The 21,732-nt window shown below is 41.3% G+C and overlaps 1 protein-coding gene across 1 annotated transcript in view; it reads right to left on the bottom strand.

The window, feature by feature from the left end:
• Positions 1–1,309: 1,309 nt before the first annotated feature.
• LOC145397477 (cytochrome P450 2L1-like) overlaps positions 1,310–21,732 on the bottom strand; it is a 35,140-nt gene continuing 14,717 nt past the window's right edge. The window contains exons 2-11 of the mRNA XM_080270531.1: positions 14,841–14,940; positions 14,072–14,190; positions 12,313–12,327; positions 10,866–11,084; positions 9,632–9,831; positions 8,647–8,764; positions 7,303–7,483; positions 7,020–7,137; positions 6,197–6,341; positions 1,310–1,512 (exon numbers count right to left, since the gene is read on the bottom strand). Of these exons, the coding sequence (XP_080126657.1) occupies positions 1,310–1,512; positions 6,197–6,341; positions 7,020–7,137; positions 7,303–7,483; positions 8,647–8,764; positions 9,632–9,831; positions 10,866–11,084; positions 12,313–12,327; positions 14,072–14,190; positions 14,841–14,940 (1,418 nt within the window). The remainder of the gene's footprint in view (positions 1,513–6,196; positions 6,342–7,019; positions 7,138–7,302; positions 7,484–8,646; positions 8,765–9,631; positions 9,832–10,865; positions 11,085–12,312; positions 12,328–14,071; positions 14,191–14,840; positions 14,941–21,732) is intronic.

Raw genomic sequence — 21,732 nt, 5'->3', positions numbered from 1 at the left:
GAGGGCGTGGGAGAGCCTTCTTCTTTGCTATCCTTATCTCATTCTAGTAGTTCAGTTACTCTTCTAGGAGCTGCCTAGCATGGGCCAACCGGCCTACTGCAGTTATCCTCTCTTCTTATGTTCTTATGTTCTAATTTATTGCTGGTGTTTCCATTTTCTCTCTAATGAAATAGTAGACCTCTGGTAACATTATGTACTGAGTGTTTTTACATACTTGTCCTCTGAAAGGATTATTAGCTATTAACTTAAAGTAACTTCAAGAAAGCTGTGAATACGTGGGGAAAAGATAGTTTTTCTTTAAGACATTGGAACAAATGCGACAGTAATGATGTCAATTTATTTCTGATGACATAAAACATCAAATCTAGGAAAATTTGTGGTGACATATTATGGGGAAATATTCCAAGTGTTTGCCCCCCCTGGCAAATTTCCTGGATACGCCACTGGCTCACCGCCTTCTCTCTCACATACCTCCATCCCTTCCTTCCATCTCATCTTAGGCCTCCCCTCCCTCTCCTCCCCCCTTCCACCTCACTCACATACACTCTTCTCGCTTGTCTCTCGCTCTCCATTCTCTCCACATGGCCAAACCACCTCAGTGTATTTTCTCCTAACGCTTTCTATCACGTTCACATTAACACCACAACGCTCCTGCACTTCCTCATTTGTCAGTCTGTCTTTCCTTTTAACTACACATGCTCCTCTCAATAATCCTCTCTCCATCCCCCACCCTCAGCGAAACATATTTCTCATTTGCAATGAGCCTGGTATGCTATGGGTAACAAGACAGCCAGGCACCGCGGAGCTGGGCATTACACGTACATACTCCCTGCCCGACATTAGGTGACTGAGGGCGAGGGAGGGGGTAAGGTAACCGTTGGTATGGTAGATGCGATCATGCGAGTGTAGACGGCTTGGCGCCATGGGCTAACCGTCGGAGATGCACACCCCACCTATGCAAGACCGATAGATGGATGGATATAAAATAGATATATAAAGAATAATATATTTGCATGAGTAAATCCTTTTTTCTAGTTACATGTATCGCAATAGAATCCACATGAAACTAAATCCACTGTTTAAAATGGTGCTAAAATTGGATATATTTTTAATTATTTCTTTCCCCATTGGATACTGAGATTAGGTGACTACACACTGAATGTCCATCCAAGGTGTGTAATGCAGCCTTGGGAACTGATCTTTTCTTTATTCTCTCTCTCTCTCTCTCTCTCTCTCTCTCTCACACACACACACACACACACACACACACACACACACACACCTTTTCCCTCCCCTATCTCCTTCCCTTCTACTCCTCCCTCTTCACACTCTGTCTCTCCTCAATCACCACCCTGTACGGCTTTGGGGTACTGAGAAGTGATATGTATGGTTCTCTCTCCGCCTTCAGCGTCTCTCCCTGCGGCGGTGAGAAGGTGAAATTCTGCAACAACGCCATCAGAAGCACAAAGATCTCTACCTTGGCCAAACTTTCCCCAATGCACACCCTGCGACCTGTGGAGATGGGGCTGGAATAAGAGCTGGTGTGGACTGGAATAGGAGCTGGTGAGGACTAGAATAAGAAATGGTGTGGACTGGAATAAGAGCTGATGTGGACTGGAATAAGATGTAATGTGGGCAGGAATGAGAGCTGCTGTGGGCTGGAATGAGAGCAGGTGTGGGCTGTAATAAGAGCTGGTGTGGACTGGAATAAAACCTGGTTTGAACTAGATCAATAGCTGGTGTTGACTGGAAAAACAGATCGTGTGGGCTGGAATAAGACCTGGTGTGGCCTGGAATAAGAGCTGGAGTGGGCTGGAATAAGAGGTGGAATAAGGGGTGGAATAAGATCTGGGGGGGGGTAGGAAGAGTTGGAATAAGGGGTGGAAGAAGGGCTGGTGTGGGCTGGAATAAGAACTGGTGTTGGTTGGAATAAGAACTGGTGTTGGCTGGAATAAGAGCTGGTGTTGGGTATAAGAGCTGGTGAGGGCTGAAATAGGAGCTGGGGTGAACTAGAATAAGAGCTGGTGTGGACTGGATTAAGAGCTAGTGTGAACTGGAGAAAGAGCTGATGTGGACTGGAATAAGACTTGGTGTGTGTTGGAATAAGAGCATGTGTGAACTGCAAAAAGAGCTGGTGTGGACTGGAATAAGAGCATGTATTGGCTGGAATAAGTGCTGGTGTGGACTAGAATAAAAGCTGGTGCGGACTGGAGAAAGAGCTTGTGTGTGCTGGAATAAGACCTGGTGTGGGCTGGAGTAGAAGCTGGTGTAGGCTGGAAATAGAGAAGGTGTCAGCTGGAAAAAGAGCTCTTGTGGGTCGGAATAAGAGCTGGTGTGGACTGGAATAATATTTTGGTGTAAGGTGGATTAAGAACTGGTGTGAGCTGGAATTAGAGCTGGTGTGGGCTGGAATAAGGGTTAGAATAAGGACTGAAATATAAACTGGCTGGGACTGGATTAAGAGCTGTCGTGGTCTGGAAATGGAGCTGAAATAAGGGCTGGAATAAGAGGTGGTGTAGGCAGGAATAAGAGCTGATGTGGACTGAAGGAAGAGCTGGTGTGGGCTGGAATAAGAGCTGTGTGTGTTCTGGAGTAAGAGCTGGTGTAGGCTGGAATAAGAGCTGGTGTGGGCTTGAATAATGGCTAGTGTGGCCTGATAAAAGAGCTTGTGTGGGCTGGAATGAGAGCTGGTGTGGGCTAGAATAAGGGATGGTGTGGACTGGAATATGAGCCGGTGTTGACTGGATTAAGAGCTGGTGTTGACTGGAATAAGAATTGGTGTCGACTAGAAGAAGAGCCAGGATAATGATAGTGTATGACAATAAGAATATATCCCTTACACTATAGCTTGGCCAAAACTTACCATCCCTCGATCTTGATTGCTGAGTTATAACAGTACATTAGCATAAGAGGATGCCAGTCATGAAGAAGTCCTGTGGAAAAGAGGGTGAACCATAGTATTGTCTAGGCTCTGAGCTACAAGAAATCTATCAATCAATATATCTAGACTCCTTCCCCCAAAGAAAGGCAGGTAGGCGAGACAGGAAGACACAATCCCAATTTACTTATCCGCACAAACACATACATTCGCTTCTTAGCCCCAGGGGGAGAAGGGACAGATCCTCACCGCACCACACCATACGAGGGTGAACTCCGCAGTGCTGACAGCTACATCTGCAGCATGGCCCGACAGCTGAGATGGTTTACCCCTTCCACATCATAATGGACCCATTCCCTTACCCACTCCTTTCCTGATCAGCTGATCAGACCAAATACAAGAGAATATCCCCTCAGGGCTGCGTCATCATTTCTTCATTCACAATCTCTCTCCAATCATTTCTATCACTCTTCCTTGCTCAACAGACATCCCTCTCGCATCCAGCGATTTTTTTCACACTGTCCATCCATCCTATTTGTGGTCTTTCTCTCAGCCTTACACCTCTCACATCCGATCACTTTATCTTATTCACCAATCACCGATCATCCATTCTCTCCATATTATGCCCAAACCATCGCAACACCCTCTGCTCAACTCAATCAGCCATTTCCTCCACAACTCCAGTTCTCCTTCGCACTTCATCATTTCTCACTCGATCCATATGCGCCAATCCACACATACTCCGCAGACACCTCACCTATATTACATTAAAACTTTTCCTCTCTGCTACACTAATATTCCATGTTTCAGCCCCATAAAACGTAGTCAGCGCCACAACCCCCTCATACAGCCTTCTCTTTGCATCCATTCCAAGCGAACAACATCTAAACACTTTTTTCATTCCTCCCAACACCTTTCGTGTTTCATTCATTACTTTCTGCATCTATTGTTCCATCCACAGCAACATGTGACCCTAAATACTTAAAACAATCTACCTTCTTAAGCAACTCACCTTTCAAAACTATATTCCACCTCCAACCATCTACCAACCTCGTACACTTGATCACTTTACTATTACTCTCACTTACTCTTAATTTCCTCCTTTCACACACCTTTCCCAACTCCTCTACCAAATGTCTCAGTCTCTTCTCTGAATTAGCCACCAGTGCAGTATCATCCGCAAACACCAGCTGATTCAGATTCCACTCACTACCATCATCATTCACCAGTCTCAGACCTCCACCTAACACTTTTGCATTTACCTCCCTTACAATACTATCCATAATATTAAACAGTCATGGCGACATTACACATCCCTGCCGCAGCCCCTCTCTCATGGGAAACCCATCACTTACCGAATTTCCCACTCTTACATATGCTCTACTATTTACAAAAAAAAACTTTTCACTCTTCTTTGCAACCTACCTTTAAGTCCATACAATCTTAAAACAGTCCACAAAACCGCCCTATTAATTGTATCATACGCTTTCCCTTAATCCATTAACGCCTAAAACACATCCTTACCTCTGGCTAAATATTTTTCACACACCTGTGCCACAGCAAACACCTGATCCACGCATCCCTCCCTCTCCTAAATCAACACTGACTCATCACCAGTCACTTCCCCCTTACCCTCTCAAACTCTCTTAATTAGCACTCTATCATACACCTTACTGACAACACTTAACAGACTTATACCCCTAAAACTGGTATATTTATACTTATGACCCTTACCTTTATACAACGGAACCACGCAATCACTTATCTACTCAAGTGGCACCATACCTCGCACAAAACACACAATTAACAATCTTACTAATCACTCAACAAGAGTCACTCCACCACCTTTCAGGCATTCCACAGCACACTCATCGATACATACAGCTTTCCCTGTTTTCATCTTCTTTACTGCCTCCTGCATTTCCTCCACAGTAATCAAAGAATCATTCAGCTCTCACAACACATTCATTCCTTGCACCCAACCAACCATCTGCCACAGTTTCAGCCTCCCTGTCCTTCTCCACATATAGCAATCTTTGAAAATACTCCGCCCATCTCTCCCTTACTACATCCATCTCAGTTAATATCCTTCCATCCTCTCCGTTTCCTAGCTCTTCCTTCCTAGACTATCCCTTTCGCACCCTTTTTGCCTCCTTGCAAAACATTTTCTTATTCTGTTGAAAATTCACTGTCATCCACCTACGCCACCTCTCATCTGCTGTCACTTTAGCATTATGCATAGTCCATTTCGCCCTATTCCTCTTTTCCTTATACCTCTCATATGATATCTCATCCATTCTCTGCAGCAGCACTTCATATCCACGTCTCTTCTCAGCCACAGCCATACTTACTTCCTCGCACCACCACTGACTTCTTTATCTAACCCCACCACCCACTCGTCTCACACCACATACCTCTTCCGCATGCCCTACCACAGCACTCTTAAACAACTGCCATTCTTCCTCCACACTGCCATTTTCCTGATCTTTCACTGCGTTTCACCCGTCTTTCAATTTCTCCTGATACTCTGTCATTTTCTCTCTTTTACCCAACTTATTCACTTTTAAAACCGCCCTGCCACACATAGCTCTCCTAGCTCTCACCCATCTTTTACCTACTCTAATTTTCCCTCCACCAGGTAGTGGTCAGAAATATCTCCACCTCCCCCTCTCAAAACTCTCACATCCAACAATCTTCCTCTTGCATTCCTGGACACAATCACATAGTCCAGTGCTCTATCAACAACCCTTCCACCCTGCTGTCTCACCTATGTATACCTATAAATATCTTTCTTCTCAAACATGGCATTTCCAGTCACCATTAACGCTCAACACACATCCCTATCATTCATTCTTCATTTTCATTTCTTCCAGGCACATCATGCATACCAACTACACCTTCAACTGCTACGTTTCTCACTCTAACATTCAGATCTCCCATCATTACCACATTCACATTCGCTCCAAATCTCTGTAGACACTCATCAACATCATTCTAGAAAGATTCCCTCTATTCTCTATCTCATTTACTACCAGGCCCATATGCACTCACAGGTACCCATTATTTACGGTCAAATTTCACTTTCATCCAAATTAGTCTCGATGACACCTCCTTCCATTCAGCCACACACTGTTGCACTTCCGGACTCAATAAAACTACAATAAATAAGGTGGAAAAAGATTTTTTTAAAATCTGACAAAGTTAAAGTAAAAATAATATAGTATCAATAATTATAAATGATGATGATGAAGATGATGATGATGACGATGAAAATGATGACTATTCTCTTTGCCTTTTGTTTCCTTATCATCAACATACCAATTCCAAATGGCAGAAACCCCTCCTTCCTGTTGTTAAATGAGCCGTCTGGGTTGAGGAAGTGATCTGGGTTGAATTCGTTTGGTTGGTCCCAGAACTGAGAATCCTTGTGGCAGAACTCCAAGTGAGGGACAACCACTGTGCCCTGGTATAAATAATAATACTTAATAATAATAATAATAATAATAATAATAATAATTAGAGGTACCCCCAAGTAGGAAATCACACCAGCCGCGAGCCGATACATATCTAGCGCGGCTCGGAAAATGAGTAACCTTGACCTACCTTCATCAATTTCGAACTCGTCCGAGATTTTTATCCGTATTATACACCTATGAAATTTTGTGATATCTTGAGGTGTTGCGCAGTTATCGTGCTAAGACACACACACACACACACACACACACACACACACACACACACACACACACACACACACTCATAAACTGAAATCAATACCAACATCTCCATCACAGCTGGTAATAATGTGGATATTGTGCGTTTTCAAAGATATTTTCCTTATTTTCACCTTAACTACTTTAATAACATGAATTTTTTATTTTTTACTTACTCTTTCTAATTTTCTTCCTGGCTGTTCTAAGTGGCTTCGGATATTTCACAACATTTGTTTCTTACTGATTTATGTTGTACATAGTGCCTCAACATCAACTTCTGTGTCATTGCTGCGATACTTAAATTATATAAATAGCATACAATACAGTATAGTGTTAAAGATGTAATAAGCATGGAAAATCACTTAGGAAGTGGGACTACGGAGCCTCCGAGAATACGAGCCTCCTGGATTCTAATCACGGTCACTAACCTTGGGAATGAGGTACCCGTCCAGCATGATGTCTGAGGAGGCGGCATGAGCGATGGCCAAAGGGACCAGAGAGGCAATACGGTGCACCTCATGAATCACTGCCTCCAGGTACGGTAGTCTGGGGGGAGAGAGAGAGAGAGAGAGAGAATAGTTATACCACCAAAATTAATGTTCATACATGGAACTCTGGCGGGTCATATCAAAAGCTGGAACTGGAAATCTTATGAGAGAGAAAGATAGACAGACAGACAGACAGTGAGATTCTGCCACCAAACTCTCTTACTTGCTCCTCTCGTAGTAGAAGAGAAAGCTGTCTCTTGGGACCTCTCGATCGATTTCCCTCTGCACCCTGGCCTGCACCTCCGGGTACTTGGCTAAATACAAGATGGCCCAGCGCACAGTATAAAAGGTGGTCTCAGTCCCGGCGAACAGTAAGTCAAGAATCATAGTACGCAAATCCAGCTCTGAAGAATATGAAAAGGATAACTGGCAATTTGAATGTAAGCGGAATATTCTGGTACTGCCCAGAGGAGGTTATGCTTGTCCCATTTCGGGTAAACACTAAACTGAATATCATAACACTCAAATCCAACACTGATAAGTATGAACGGGATAACAGGTGACTTGAATGTAAGTGGAATATTTTGGTACTGCCCATCACAGAGTTGATATGGCAGTCTCAGTCCCAGGAAACAGTAAGTTGATAATCATAACACCAAAATCCAACTCTGAATAATATGAAAAAAATAACCAGTGGTGTGAATGTAGGCAGAATATTCTAGTACTGTTCAAAGGAAAGTTCGGCCCATCTTCTCATCAGTTGAGCAAGCTGCCTAAGACCTCTTCCCAAGCAGGTCATTTTGCTTATTACTCTCTGTCATTCTCTTTTGTTTCACTTAAGTCTTTCCAATGCCATCATACTCATTGTACTTAACATACAAGTTGATGTTATCCAGCCATATCCAAAAATAAATAACTTAGGATGAGGTGTCAGGGAGCTTCCTTAACTGACGAAAATACAAATCTTGATATGGTGATGATGATCCCAGCAAACCTCAAGTCAGCTAATATTACATAGAAATCCAGGAATGAGAAAGGAAATTTGTAGCGAGAAAGTTATTTGTCTGGAATGTGAGCCTAGCTAAAGTATTATACTTGGCAAAATTAGAGATGTCCAAGCGCAGTGTGGATATCATAGCCTTGAACCCTGCAAACAGTGACATTTTGACAATGCAATAAATAAATAAAAGGTTGATTCTGATAAGATCAAAACTGCTTGAGTTGACCTTGCTGTGTGGCACTATAGTGTAACTTTGATCTTTAACTGATTATACTCAAAACTAAATCCATTTATTCTTGCCATATCCTCAACCGTTCGATAAAGTTTGGTCTAAATAAAATAAAAATTATTTCGGTTGACCTTGCCCAGTGACTGACCTTTGATGTATCGTTATAGGATTTTATATGTAACACCTTTTATATTGTGCTGCAACAGGCCTAGATACCCCCTAAGCCACCTAGAATACTGCCTTTAATCTCATTTGTGTAGTGGGCATCCATGGCCTCACCCTTAAATAGATCACTTAGGGAAAGGTGTCACGACGCCTACAGCGGTACTTAATCTCACCTGTGTATGGAGCGTCTGTTGCCACTCCTTTGTTGTGGTCCATCTGTATCAGGTACTGGTCTATGAGGTCCCTGGGGTGAGACGGGTCCAGTGTGTCCTTGTGATCCTTCAGCACCTCCTGCAACGCCAAACTATGCCTCGAGTTGTGTGTTATTGTTAATACGGTATGTCCTTGAGTTGCCTTTCCTTGTTAATATGGCCTTGAGTTGCGTGTCCTTGTTAATATGGCCATGAGTTGCCTGTCCTTGTTAAAATGTCCTTGAGTTGCCTGTCTTTGATAATTTGTCCATCCACCTTTATTCAGTTCGATATTTTACTATTTGTTTTTCTCTGTTTCTAACTTGGTGCAGTGTTTCATCCTTTTGCAATTTATCTTACGTAGTTCAGTGGCACAAAAATACTGTACATTGTTGCAACTCCACATCATGTCCATATCATGTCTTGGTGACAAGAAGAAAACGAATAAGAGGAGGAGGAGGAGGACAAGGAGGAGAAGGACGAGGAGGAGGACGAGGACGAGGACGAGATGGAAGAAGAAAAAGATAAGAAGAAAATGAAAAACAACAAGAAGAAAGAAGAATGCTAATCACTGCTACCTTTATTACTAGTAAACATAACCTATAATTAGGTGTGGCATTTCATTCTGCTTAGATAACCCACTCCCACACCCACATCAGCAGACTGAGCCATTCCCACAACGTAAAAGAATTCACAAGGGAGATGTAATATACAGATGATCCAATTCAAGTGCAAATGTTGGATGGGAGGAAGACACAGAGTTTCAAGTCATTATTTTCTTTTACGTTTTGGGCTACACTCTCTGAAGATGGGTTCTGTGTAGCCCGAAACGTTCATTTCTCTAATGCTTTGGGCTACAGTGTCTGGTCTGTCCAGCCCAGAGCACTGAGAAAATAAAGAGTTTAAGCTTTAACCTGTATCTCCCACCAAGAGACTCAATATATAACCGACCCTCATGTGTACTCACAGAAACTTTATCCTGGATTATCTCCACCCGTCGCTGAACTTTATCGTAGCCCAGTTTTTTCTTGAAGAAGGGAGGGGCTACTTTAAGAAGCCAAGGGAAGAGGTTGAAGAGAAAGACTGGACCTTGAAGAGATTCGTGGATGGAGACAACTAACGCGATGGCTTCCTGTCCACGCGGGTCGTCCATTTCGTAACGAATGTCTGGGGAAGAAGCAGAGGAAGGACAAAAAACAGGAAGGAAATTTATGTGGGAATGTCAAAGATGAAGTGGAGCAAGAGCAAAGCAGAAGGAAAGTTGAACGAATAAGAACAGTATGGAAGCAAAGTTTGATGAGAGAATGGTGGACCGAGAACATGGAAGCTGCTGTATCCCAGCAGAGAACTGGTCCAGTGCAGGGCACCCTGAACAGCTCCAACATTCGTCTCTGTGTCTAACAATGTGCTAGGCGAAGATAACTTGATCATACCTTTGTTTAGGGTCCTTTTGGAGACCTTTTCAGACCCTGTTTATGTATCCGGCACCAGTCAGCCACTGCTTGTCAACCAGATCCTGCCTGTATTGTCACACTCTTGGACAAGAACTCTTACGTGAATCGTGCTCAGAGCTTCCAGGAGTATAATTTATGTTATATACAAATATTGCATTCATGTCACAAAAAGATATGACTAAAAGAGACACGTAACTTAACAGAAGTAAATGCGACTAGTTTTTCAGCATAGAGACAACCGGGCCCCTCCCTGACTACATTCAGTCTTCTAATGGACTGGAGGAGGGGTTTATGTGGCCACGTCCTCCCTCAGTCCATACCCAAATTTCTTATATTTACGATTTTTTTTTTTTTAATGTTCTTGACTCTGGGCATAGGCTTCATAGCCTGCTCCCAAGGCCCAGTAGTCCTCCTACACATCATACATGTTTACATCTCACCACTTCGGCACCTACACCCACCGTCCATATTGAATACATGCTAGGGCTGTCTCATACGGGAGTGGTCTATTGGTATTAGCGAGGCTATTTTTACGACTTGTTGGCGGGTCTTCTGGTTGATCGGTAAAGTCTGCTCTACATGAAATTCAAATCCTTACAATGTTCCCTGCCCCAGCTGGGATTTGAACCTGGGTCCGGTAGGACCGCAGGCCACCTCTCTACCGACTGAGCCACCGACATTTAGTTTATTCATACGTTTCAGAGGGTCGAGCAAATACAGTGAACGTTGTTCTAGTGTTCAACTCACCAGCAACCATCTTCCACACCACATTCAATATGGCCACCCCAAGAGACAGAGGGAGTGGTTGTTCCTTGCCCGTGTGCTTCTTATAGTCTTGCACCAGATACCCTGCCTCCCTGTGCATCACCTCCTCCAAGCAAGTCTTCCCCATGCCCAGGTCCCGAAGCTGACGAAGGGCAAAGCGACGATTTCTCTGCCACGGGGACCCGTTGCTGAAGGCTATGCCTGGAGTAGAGGATGTAAGTTTAGTTGTATATATTCAGCTGTGGTATTTTGTGATAATTGATTCCTATTTATTTATCCAGTAGAGAAGAACTATGTGCAGTCCCAGGCCCAAGTCTTGAAACCAGAAGAGGACCAAGCAAAAATTCTTCTCTCCCATGATCCTGCTTTTGAAGATGACGCTTAGGGTAGAGGATATTACTGCTCTGTGTACGGTTTACACCAACTTGACTAATACTGACACTGCCCATCTTCAATGCTGAATCGTAACATTAGACTAACACTGATATATGAGGCTAGTCATGAAGAGGTGCTATGGATATGGATCAAGCAGCCAAAAAAGTGTTGAAAATCAGATGGAGATGAAGGTCCGTGTTCTCTTCACTTAAGAAAGCTCCAAAACACCTCTTTCATCGAGATTTATTTTTGGATACTGCTGTTTATAACCTTTTGTACGTTATCTGTGCAGAGTATGGTGATATTAGGATGATTTAAACAACACGGGGACCGACATTAAGGTGTAATAAAAAAAATAAGCCGCTTAGGAATAGGTGTTTGGGAGCTTCTTTACCATAGATGGTGTCCGTATGCAATGCTGTGGAGACTTCTCAATCACCTATCAATGTCTATCATGCATCATTAATTCATTTCCTACTCCCATCGGCGCACCCACGCCCACACCAGCAGACTGTTATCAAGGTCTCTCCTGAATCATTTAATCACTTCCTACTCCCGCTGCCACACCCATACACACACCAACAGATCGTTATCAATGTCTATCCTGCATCATCTATTCATATACCACAGCCGTATGCTTAAAGCTAATGTAGGGCCTTTCCTAAGGGCCCTATATCAAAACGGTATGCTAAAAGTTTAAGTAGGGAAAGACTTCCCTCAATATGTAGGGTTGTTCCAACATTTTCTTAAGGGCAGGAATGCTTGGCTTTCGCAAACCCTACGTTTAATTATTCGTAACAAAGTAACTCTGTACCTCCAGAAGGCATAGAATAATGTAAATAGTTTATGTAAAAAATATTTTAACTTGCTAAAAGTGCAATGCAAACATACACAGGAACCGAACCGTTGGTTATTAAAACACGCGGGCTGTACCTTACCGAGTAGTAGGTCAAACTCGGGGCCGTCTCTGCCCTGGCGGAGACACGCACTGTCATTTTTATTTTTTTAAGAGTAGTTGACAGTAGGCGAGATCCTAAAACTGACATGCGTAAACCACTTTTATACGTTACTCATGTGATTTAACTGAATATAGAAGGTTAAGACAATGCTAAAGGTAATAATATACGTTAATATAATGTAACGAGAAAGGCACTGTTCTTCGCTCATAGGCCAAACTATGAAGCGTCGTGCCAGCATTGGATCATCATTGCGTTTTAATCTCAGGCACTGCAAACTGTTTTTCATTTTCTTATACCATTATTTGTTATATATCAGCAGCATTCTATTCATATTTCTTGGTAATCGTTAAGGAGACATAGGACCACCTTATTTTGCATTTTTTCCTTGCTTTAGCCCTTCATGGAATTCTTCAAGTACTCTCGAATTGTGTTTTCAAGTTACAGTGTTTTTCATTTCTTTTAAATATGGTAAAAAGTGTTTTAAAAAGCGGTGTTTGTTCATGGACAGCCACTATCTTGCTGTGCATGAAGACCGATGGACGCCATCTAAGAGCGCCATATACGATTGAAATTACCCTTGTAGGCCTAATTAAACAAACCTAACCTAAACTTTCGTAACAACCCAACATTATCTCTCCTAACGTTACCTAACCTATTTGAGACTAACCTAACCAATTTTATGCTAACTCAACCAAACTTATTCTAATCTGTGCGCGAAGACTGACAAACGCCATCTTAGAACGCTATTTTTCAGCGAAATTGCCCTTATCAGTGCTCAGTTACCCAAACCTATCATAAATTTTCGTAATTCAACCCTGCCTTATTTATCCTAACTTGTTCTAAGCTAACCTAACCAGTTTTAAGATAACCTAACCAAATTTATCCTAACCTAACCTAACCTGACCTATCTCCAGCGCTATCATATTTACAACATAAGTATTGATTGAAAAGTTTATTACTATAATAGTATATAAAGTATACGTACAAATAAGTGCTGATATAAAAAAAAAATTATGGAAAATTATTTTATTTTGGTGCTAATTGACATCGTCTGGACAAAGAATAGTCACGGTGACTCCCACGGGAGCACTTCCGATGTACCAACTGGTCATGCAGTGCTACCAACCACCCCCTTTCCCTTAATGTTCTCTTAGCATACCGTGTAAAAATTGAGGGCTTGCATGTGCTTTCCTTTGTGTGTAAAGTAGGGACCAATGTAGGGCCTCTCCATATGTGTTTAAGCATACGGCCGTTAAGTACTACTCCTACTGCTTCACCCATGCCCACACCAGAAGACTTATTATTATCTATCCAGCATCATTTATTCATTTCCAACCCCCACTGCCACACCCACACCCACACCAACAGATTGTTATCAATGTCTGTTCTGCATCATTTTGTCTGTTTAGTACCCCCATTGCCACCCCCACCCCCACACCAGCAGATTGTTATCAATGTCTATCCTGCATCACTTATTCATTTCCTATTCCCACCGCCACACCAATGCTCTTAGAAGGAGATTAAGCCGTCCACGCAACACACACTAGTTCGACAAAAGTTGATAGTGGAGAGGTGTTCTTGGACCATCCTGTAGTGATTTAGATATGAATGAATAGAAGTGTCTAATGATGAGATTAATAAAAACACTCTCTCTCTCTCTCTCTCTCTCTCCTTATCTGCCTGTCTGTCCGTCCGTTTGTTTGCCTCTCTCTCTCTCTCTCTCTCTCTCTCTCTCTCTCTCTCTCTCTCTCTCTCTCCTTATCTGCCTGTCTGTCCGTCCGTTTGTTTGCCTCTCTCTCTCTCTCTCTCTCTCTCTCTCTCTCTCTCTCTCTCTCTCACCCAGCATGGAGCCACTGCCGTATGCATTGTAGGTTTGATAGTCTGGTCTGTCTGACAACTCCAGCTTTGCCATCGCTCTCTTGATGACCTCATAGTTGCACAAGAAGACGTTGACTCGACTGCCCATGCGCCATCTGCGGGAGAGAGAGTGGGTGACCAGCTGATGAGTGAAAACTAGTGACCAGCTGTGTGAAGAGGAAACTACTGAATGACCAGCTGTGTGAAGAGGAAACTTTTAAATGACCATGACGTGTGGAGAGGGAACTACTGAATGACCAGCTCTGTGGAGAGGAAACTTTCATGTGATCAGTTGTGGGGAGAGGAAACTACTGAATGACCAGCTGTGCGGAGAAAAGTATTGAATGACCAGCTGTGTAAAGAGGAACCTATTGAATGACCAGCTATTTGGAGAGGAAACTATTGAATGACCAGCTGTGTGGAAAGGAAACTATTGAATGACCAGCTGGGTGGAGAGGAAACTGCTTATTGACCAGCTATGTGAAAAGATTAAATTTTACTGTTTTTCATTATTTTCGCTTTCATTCTTTCTCTCTTTAATCATTTTCTTTCTTTCCTTCTGCCTTTCAAACGCTTGTTATCATGGGTGTGGATAGATAGATTGATAAACAGATAGGTAGACAGATAAGCAAAAGGCACAGGAGAACGAGGAGGAGGTGAAGGAGGGAGAGGAAGAGGAGGAACAGCAAGAGGAAGAGGAGGAGGACGAAGACGAGGAAGAGGAAGAAGGCGAGGAGGAAGAAGACGATGGTGTATAGCGACTCACGTAATTATATCTCCGTAAATTGGCCTCAGCTTCTTCACCTGCTCGTCCAAACACGTCGAGGTGTCTGGCAGCTTCCCCAGTATAGGAAGACCCCAGATGCCTGTGTGCGAGAGACGTGTAGTAGTAGTAGTAGTAGTAGCAGTAGTAATAGTGTTGGTAGTAGTGCTGGTGGTAGTAGTGATAGTAGTGCGTCTAGTAGTAGTTTATTAGTAGTACGAGTAGTAGTAGTTGTAATGGTGGTGGTGGTGATGGTAACAATGGTGGTACCCAAATAGTGGTTTAGTAGTAGTAGTAGTAGTAGTAGTTGTTGTTGTTGTTGTAGTCGTGGTAGTGGTGATGGTAATAATTATGGTAGCCAGAATGTGGTTTAGTAGTAGTAGTAGTTGTTGCTGTTGCTGTTGTTGTTGTAGCCCCATGTTGATCTGAAACATGAAAGACGTATATATAGCAGTTGGTACCATCACCATCATCATCATCAATGTTCATTTACAAAGGGTCATACATACTTGTTTGAGTCGAATTTGGTCACCTTTTGGCCGCTCTCCACGCTGCTCGATCTCTAGCAGCCTTTCTATTCGGTTTCACATACCTTAGGTTACACTCTATGACCTCACCGTTTCCTCCTTATATATATATATATATATATATATATATATATATATATATATATATATATATACTTTATCTGTCACTATTTTTTAATGTGGCCTTAAACTGCCACCTCTCCATCTAGAATGCTGAATTGTAGCAATAGATTAGCACAAGAGTATGATGCTAGTCACGAAGAAGTGCCGTGGAAAGGATGTAGAGTCGTAATATTGCCCTGCTCTGCCAACGTACTACGTGAAATAATTCGCAAATGGACGAAAAATCACCAAGTTAAGATGAGGAATCTACCGGTATTTACACAGAACTGCTGGACGTTAGAAAGTACATTTAAAAGTAGAATAATAAACAAGGTATGCTATCAGAGAGCGCATACCTCCTCCAACGCTTAGCCTATACCACACAAATCAGATCATCATCAAAATGCAATCGACTCTTCCTTGGCCCACGACCCTCATATCCACAAATCGTCATTCAAATCCATCGATAACTTTTTGAGATATCTTGCGCACAGACAGACAAAAAGGGGTGAATACGTACTCTACTCCAGCTTTCGTCGGCGGAGGTAACAAGAACAACAACAACATACACTGATCTCACTCCGTAATACCATTCAAGTAAATATGTATTCTTAGTCATTATAATATATGTAAATATGTATTTGCTGTTCATTCATTATTTCGTTAGAGGATGTGGCAGCTCTATGTGTTCGCATCATTTACTTACACATTTTACACACATTTACAGACTTAACTAACATTCGCTATCGTGGCGTCTGGCGAGAGAGAGAGAGAGAGAGAGAGAGACTAACATTTACACATTTTACCAACTCAGCTGGTCCCCACGTCCTGACTACCACGCATACCACCTGGGCATGCTGTCTCTGCACTGTCCTGGCTCCCTAACACCAGTTCCTAAGCGATTTATTTTGTTCATTACACCTTGCTGTCCTGTATGCTTCAAGTTGGATAGAAGTGTTAGGAATATAGTCACTATATCCGTCTCTTCATTTAGCATCCACCCTCAACACCAAGTGGATGTGTAACACTTAATATTTACTCATAATGAACCTGCTATAGACAAACAACAACAAAAACAACAAACAACAAAAACAACAAACAATAATAAATAAAAAACAAGAACAAACGACAAAAACAACAAAAAACAAAAAACAACAAGCAACAACAACAAACAACAAACAACAAACATATTAAAACAACAAACACCAACAAATAATAAAAAACAACAAACACCAACAAACAACAAAAACAACAAACAACAAAAAACAACAAAAAACAAGAACAAACGACAAAAACAAAAAAAAACAAAAAAAAACAAAAAAAACAAGCAGCAAGCAACAACAACAAACAACAAACACATTAAAACAACAAACAACAACAAATAAAAATCAACAACAAACACCATCAAACAACAAACACCAATTAAAACAACAAACAACAACAAATAACAAACAATGACAAACAACAAAGAAACAACAACAAACTAGAACAATAAGAAACAATAATCCAAAGAAAAACAAACAAGAACAACAATAAGAAAGAAAAAACAACAAACAACGACAAGGAACAACAAACAGCAAAACACCAACAACACAACAAACAATAACAAACAACAACAACAATAACAAACAACAACAGACAACAACAAACAACAACAGACAACAACAACAACAACAATAACAAACAACAACAGACAACAAACAACAAACAACAGCAAACAACAACACCAAACACCAAACAACAAGATCAACAAACAACAAACAACAAAAACAAACAACAACAAACAACAACAACAAACAACAACAACAACAAACAACAACAACAACAAACAACAACAACAAACAACAACAACAACAAACAACAACAACAACAAACAACAACAACAAACAACAACAACAAACAACAACAATAACAAACAACAATAACAAACAACAACAATAACAAACAATAACAAACAACAACAAAACAATAATAAACAATATACAAAACAAAAACAAACAACACCAAACACAAACAACAAAAACAACAAAGAACAAACAACAACAACAATGCACAAAAACAAGAAACAACAGCAACGGCAACAAACAACAACAACAACAAACAATAACAACAAACAAAAAAAGACAACAAAAACAAGAAAAAAAAACAAGAAACAACAACAAACAACAGCTAGAGGAACATACAACAAACAACAAACAAAAACAATAACAACCAACAACAAAATATCGGTAATGCCTGCATTGATGTCAAGGGAACATATTCTCATCGGTTAAGAAGCTCCCTAACACTTTTTCCCAAGCGATTTAGTTTGCTTATTACACCTTGCTGTCCCCTTCCGTGTTATAAAAATCCTTCCAGTATCGCCATACTCTGCATAAATGACCTACAAAAGAATATTAGCCAGTCACATAAAAAATAATAAATCGCTAAGGAAGAGGTGTTAGGGTCCCTCCACACCCAGTGAGACTGCGGACCAAGGTCAGATCAGGGAGAAGCAAGCGTCCGAACACCGCATTGAAATTCCAGTCATGATTCACGTCGCCTCACAAAGCGGATCACCACCCGGAAGAATTACCACATCGAATTTATGGTCACATGCATGAATACATTTATGTGACCTTGGTTGTTTTATTGATTGATTGATTTTTTTGATTTACTGATTGATTCATTTTTGTAGGAATAATTATGCTGTGATTACTTCATCTTTCATTCTTTTATATTTGGCAAATATTCGTCTTTAGTCGTTTATTTCACGTCGCTCAGTGGCGGAACAAGACAATGCTTTGGCTCTACATCCTTCCCATAGCACTTCCTCTTGACTAGCACCGTATTATAGTGTTAACCCACTGTCATGGCTCAGCATTCTAGATGGAGAGATGGCAATTCCACGCCTAGTCACAGTGAACAGAGTATAGTTGTAAAATTGCCATCTCTCTATCTTGAATATAGAAACAAGTAAATAACAGTAACATATGGTGCTAGTCACGAGGAAGTGCTGTGGAATGGGAGCAGAACCGTGCTATTATCTTTTTGCCTATCTATTAATCTACTTATCAATCTATCTATCCTTGTATCTTTCAATTTATCAGTGTATCTATACATCCATTTATGCATCTTTCCATCTATAGCCAGACGCCTTAATCCAATAAGGGGTAGCCACAAACAGATCGCCTCCACGCTGCCCTGTCCTTTGCGATTTGTATAGCCTACCTCCAACTCACACAACTCATATCTCCCCACTCCATTCCTGCATCTCATCCTTGGTTTTCCCATCCCCTCTTAGCCTTACTCATATACACTCTCCTAGTCAGCCTCTCAGTCACCATCCTCTCCACTCCGTCCTTCATATCATCCTTGGTCTCCCTCTCTCCCTCCCGCATAATCTCAGTCACATACATTCTCCTCGTCAGTCTCTCGATCAGCATCCTCTCCACTCCACCCCTCATCTCATCCTTTGTCTCCCCCGGCCACCTCACATACACTCTCCTACTCTCCTTGTCAGCCTCTCATTCTCCAACCTCTCCACTCCATCCCTCCATCTCATTCTCGGTCTCCCCCTCTCCCCTCCCCTTAACATCACTCACATACGCTCTCCTCGTTAGTCTCTCAATCAACATCCTCTTCACAAAGCCAACACATCTCAGAGTATTTTTCAGCACTTTTTCAGTCTCATCAAATAATTTATCATTTTTTCTGACCTTGAGTTTTCACATATGTTTAAACTCTATCTCCATTTTCCTCCGATGCTCCTTGGTTTTTCCATAATGTAAAGAAAAGAGAGTAAGCTAAAACGTAACACCACTACGGTACCGCATGAGTGTATGAATAATATTAATTATCATCATCAACATCATCATCAACATCATCATCATCATCATCATAAGAAGAAGGAAAATAATATTAGTAACAATAATAATAATAATAATAATAATAATAATAATAATAATAATAATAGGAAAGGGGAAGAAGGAAAGGAAAAAGAAGACGAAGAAGAACCAAAAGAAGAAGAAGAACAACAACAACAGCAACAACAACAGTAACAGCAGCAGGTACAAAAAAGAACAACAACAACAATAGACACAATAACAACAACAAGCACAACAACAACAACAAGAACAGTGTGGTCGAGGCGGACATGCAATTGTGTTACGTCTTCACCTGATGATTTGGATGTCACGTGATGATGGGTTGGCATGGCAACGGGATTACCTGACCATTGTGTTACTTCCCCAACCTCTCTCTCTCTCTCTCTCTCTCTCTCTCTCCCTCTCTCTCTCTCATACACACACACACACACACACACACACACACACACACACATGCTAGATAGGCAAATTAAAATCCTCCACACACACATTCTCTCTCTCTCTCTCTCTTTCTCTCTCTCTCTCTCTCTCTCTCTCTCTCTCTCTCTCTCTCTCTCACACACACACACACACACACACACACACACACACACACATGCTAGAAAGACTTACAAATATAATCCACTACACACACATTCTCTCTTCCTCCCCCTACCCCCCCCCACCACACACATGCTAGAAAGACTTGTAAATAAAATCCACAACACACATTCTCTCTTCCACCCCCCCCCCACTCTCTCTCTCTCTCTCTCTCTCTCTCTCTCTCTCTCTCTCTCTCTCTCTCTCTCTCTCTCTCTCTCTCTACATTTATAGTCCAGTCAAATTAGGAAAAATAAATGCAAAAATTTATAAGAAGCTAAAATTGGTATAAAACTTCCTTAGGCCTCTAGAAATAACATACCAAAAGTCCTCATTAATCCACCCTGAGCTTCGTCTGGTATCTTGGAAAATGGCCTCCAAATTTTCGTTTTTCGCTATTTTCGTGAAAACGGTTGGTCTCATGAAATAAATGTGAGTACATAATTAAAGAGCATTAAATTCTCTACAAAAAAGGTTCTATACGTTTGTTCTCTTCGAGTGATTATTTTAAAGATATTCATTTTTTTTTTTTTTTTGCCCTTATATTCCATTTTCTGCTGATCTGTTCATTGTTTAATCACTTCCTTTCTGTTGTGTATCAGTCATTGTTTGCTTTATTTTTACTACATGTTGGAACTGTAGTATAAACTCAGTTTCTCTCTGTTTTCTTTCAGAATATTGTGTAGAAATGGAGGGAAAAACAGAACAATGTAGATTTTGTCCAGTTTGTGAAGACAGCTTGGAAGAGGGTGAAACTGTCTGTGTTAAGAAAGGCATGTCAACGCTTGTTGAAGCTAGTAAGAAGAGAGAAGATAATAAATGGCAGCAGTGGACTAGTTTAACAACTGTACAAGGGTACATGTCCAGTGCAGAAAAGACTATACTAGAGAAAAGAGTATTACAGCTGCCACAAGAAAGGACACAACTAACCAACTGAAAAAAAAAGAGTCGCTTTTTTTTTTTTTTGCAGAAACTAAGGTCAAAGCAAGCTAAATTTGATTTCAAGAAAAAACTGTGTATTTTGCTTTGGAGTTTGTTGTGGTGAAACAGAGAAGAAAAAAACTTTCAGTAGACGCCAGAAGATATGTGAAGTGATTTCTTTAGAGTTCAGGAAAAATGTGTTGGATAAAGCTAATGAGCGAAAAGATGAATGGGGCAAAAAAGTAAAAGCGGTGGTAGATGGTGTTCAGTGTTTGGTCACAGAAGAAGCTATATATCATGAATCATATTGTAAGTTTTTCTCTGTGAAAAATCAGCAGTTAACTCCATCGGGCAAACGTGGATGACCGGAAAATGAAGATATAATAACTGCCTTTGAGAAAGTCTGTTCCTACATGGAAGACAGTGAAGACTGTCAGTTTACTTTGCAGGAATTGGTGGATGTGATGCATCTGAACTAATCCTGCCAGAGAGCGCAAGATATCTGAAAACGATATTAGAAGTAAAGTACGGAGGAGATATAATCATAACCAGCCTCCATAAAAAAACACCCATCGTGTGTTCTCGCAATTCGGGACACAAAATACTGTTTTTTTTTTTTTTTTTTTTTAAATAACAGAACGGAGGAAGGAAAAACAAATGGGGGGGAAAAAATAATCCATACACCAGATTACTGGTGTCCTCTGTTCATAAAATATCTGTAACAGTTAGACTTGAACAGTTGTAGGTTGAAATTTGGAGGAAAACAACTCTGGGGAAGCGAGTTCCAGAGAGATGCAGTTCGTGGAATGAAAGAATTCTGATAGGCAGAAGTTCTGCAATATGGTTGAGTGACATTTCAGTCATGAGCGCTACCAGATGCCCGTGTAGCACGAGGGAAGG

Source organism: Coenobita brevimanus, chromosome 41 (genome assembly GCF_032717465.1).
Source record: "Coenobita brevimanus isolate Jiangsu-jjx chromosome 41, ASM3271746v2, whole genome shotgun sequence".
NCBI classification, from domain to species: Eukaryota; Metazoa; Arthropoda; class Malacostraca; order Decapoda; family Coenobitidae; genus Coenobita; species Coenobita brevimanus.
The sequence above is the reverse complement of the archived record's forward strand: the minus strand, read 5'-3'. Positions and strand labels throughout refer to the sequence as shown.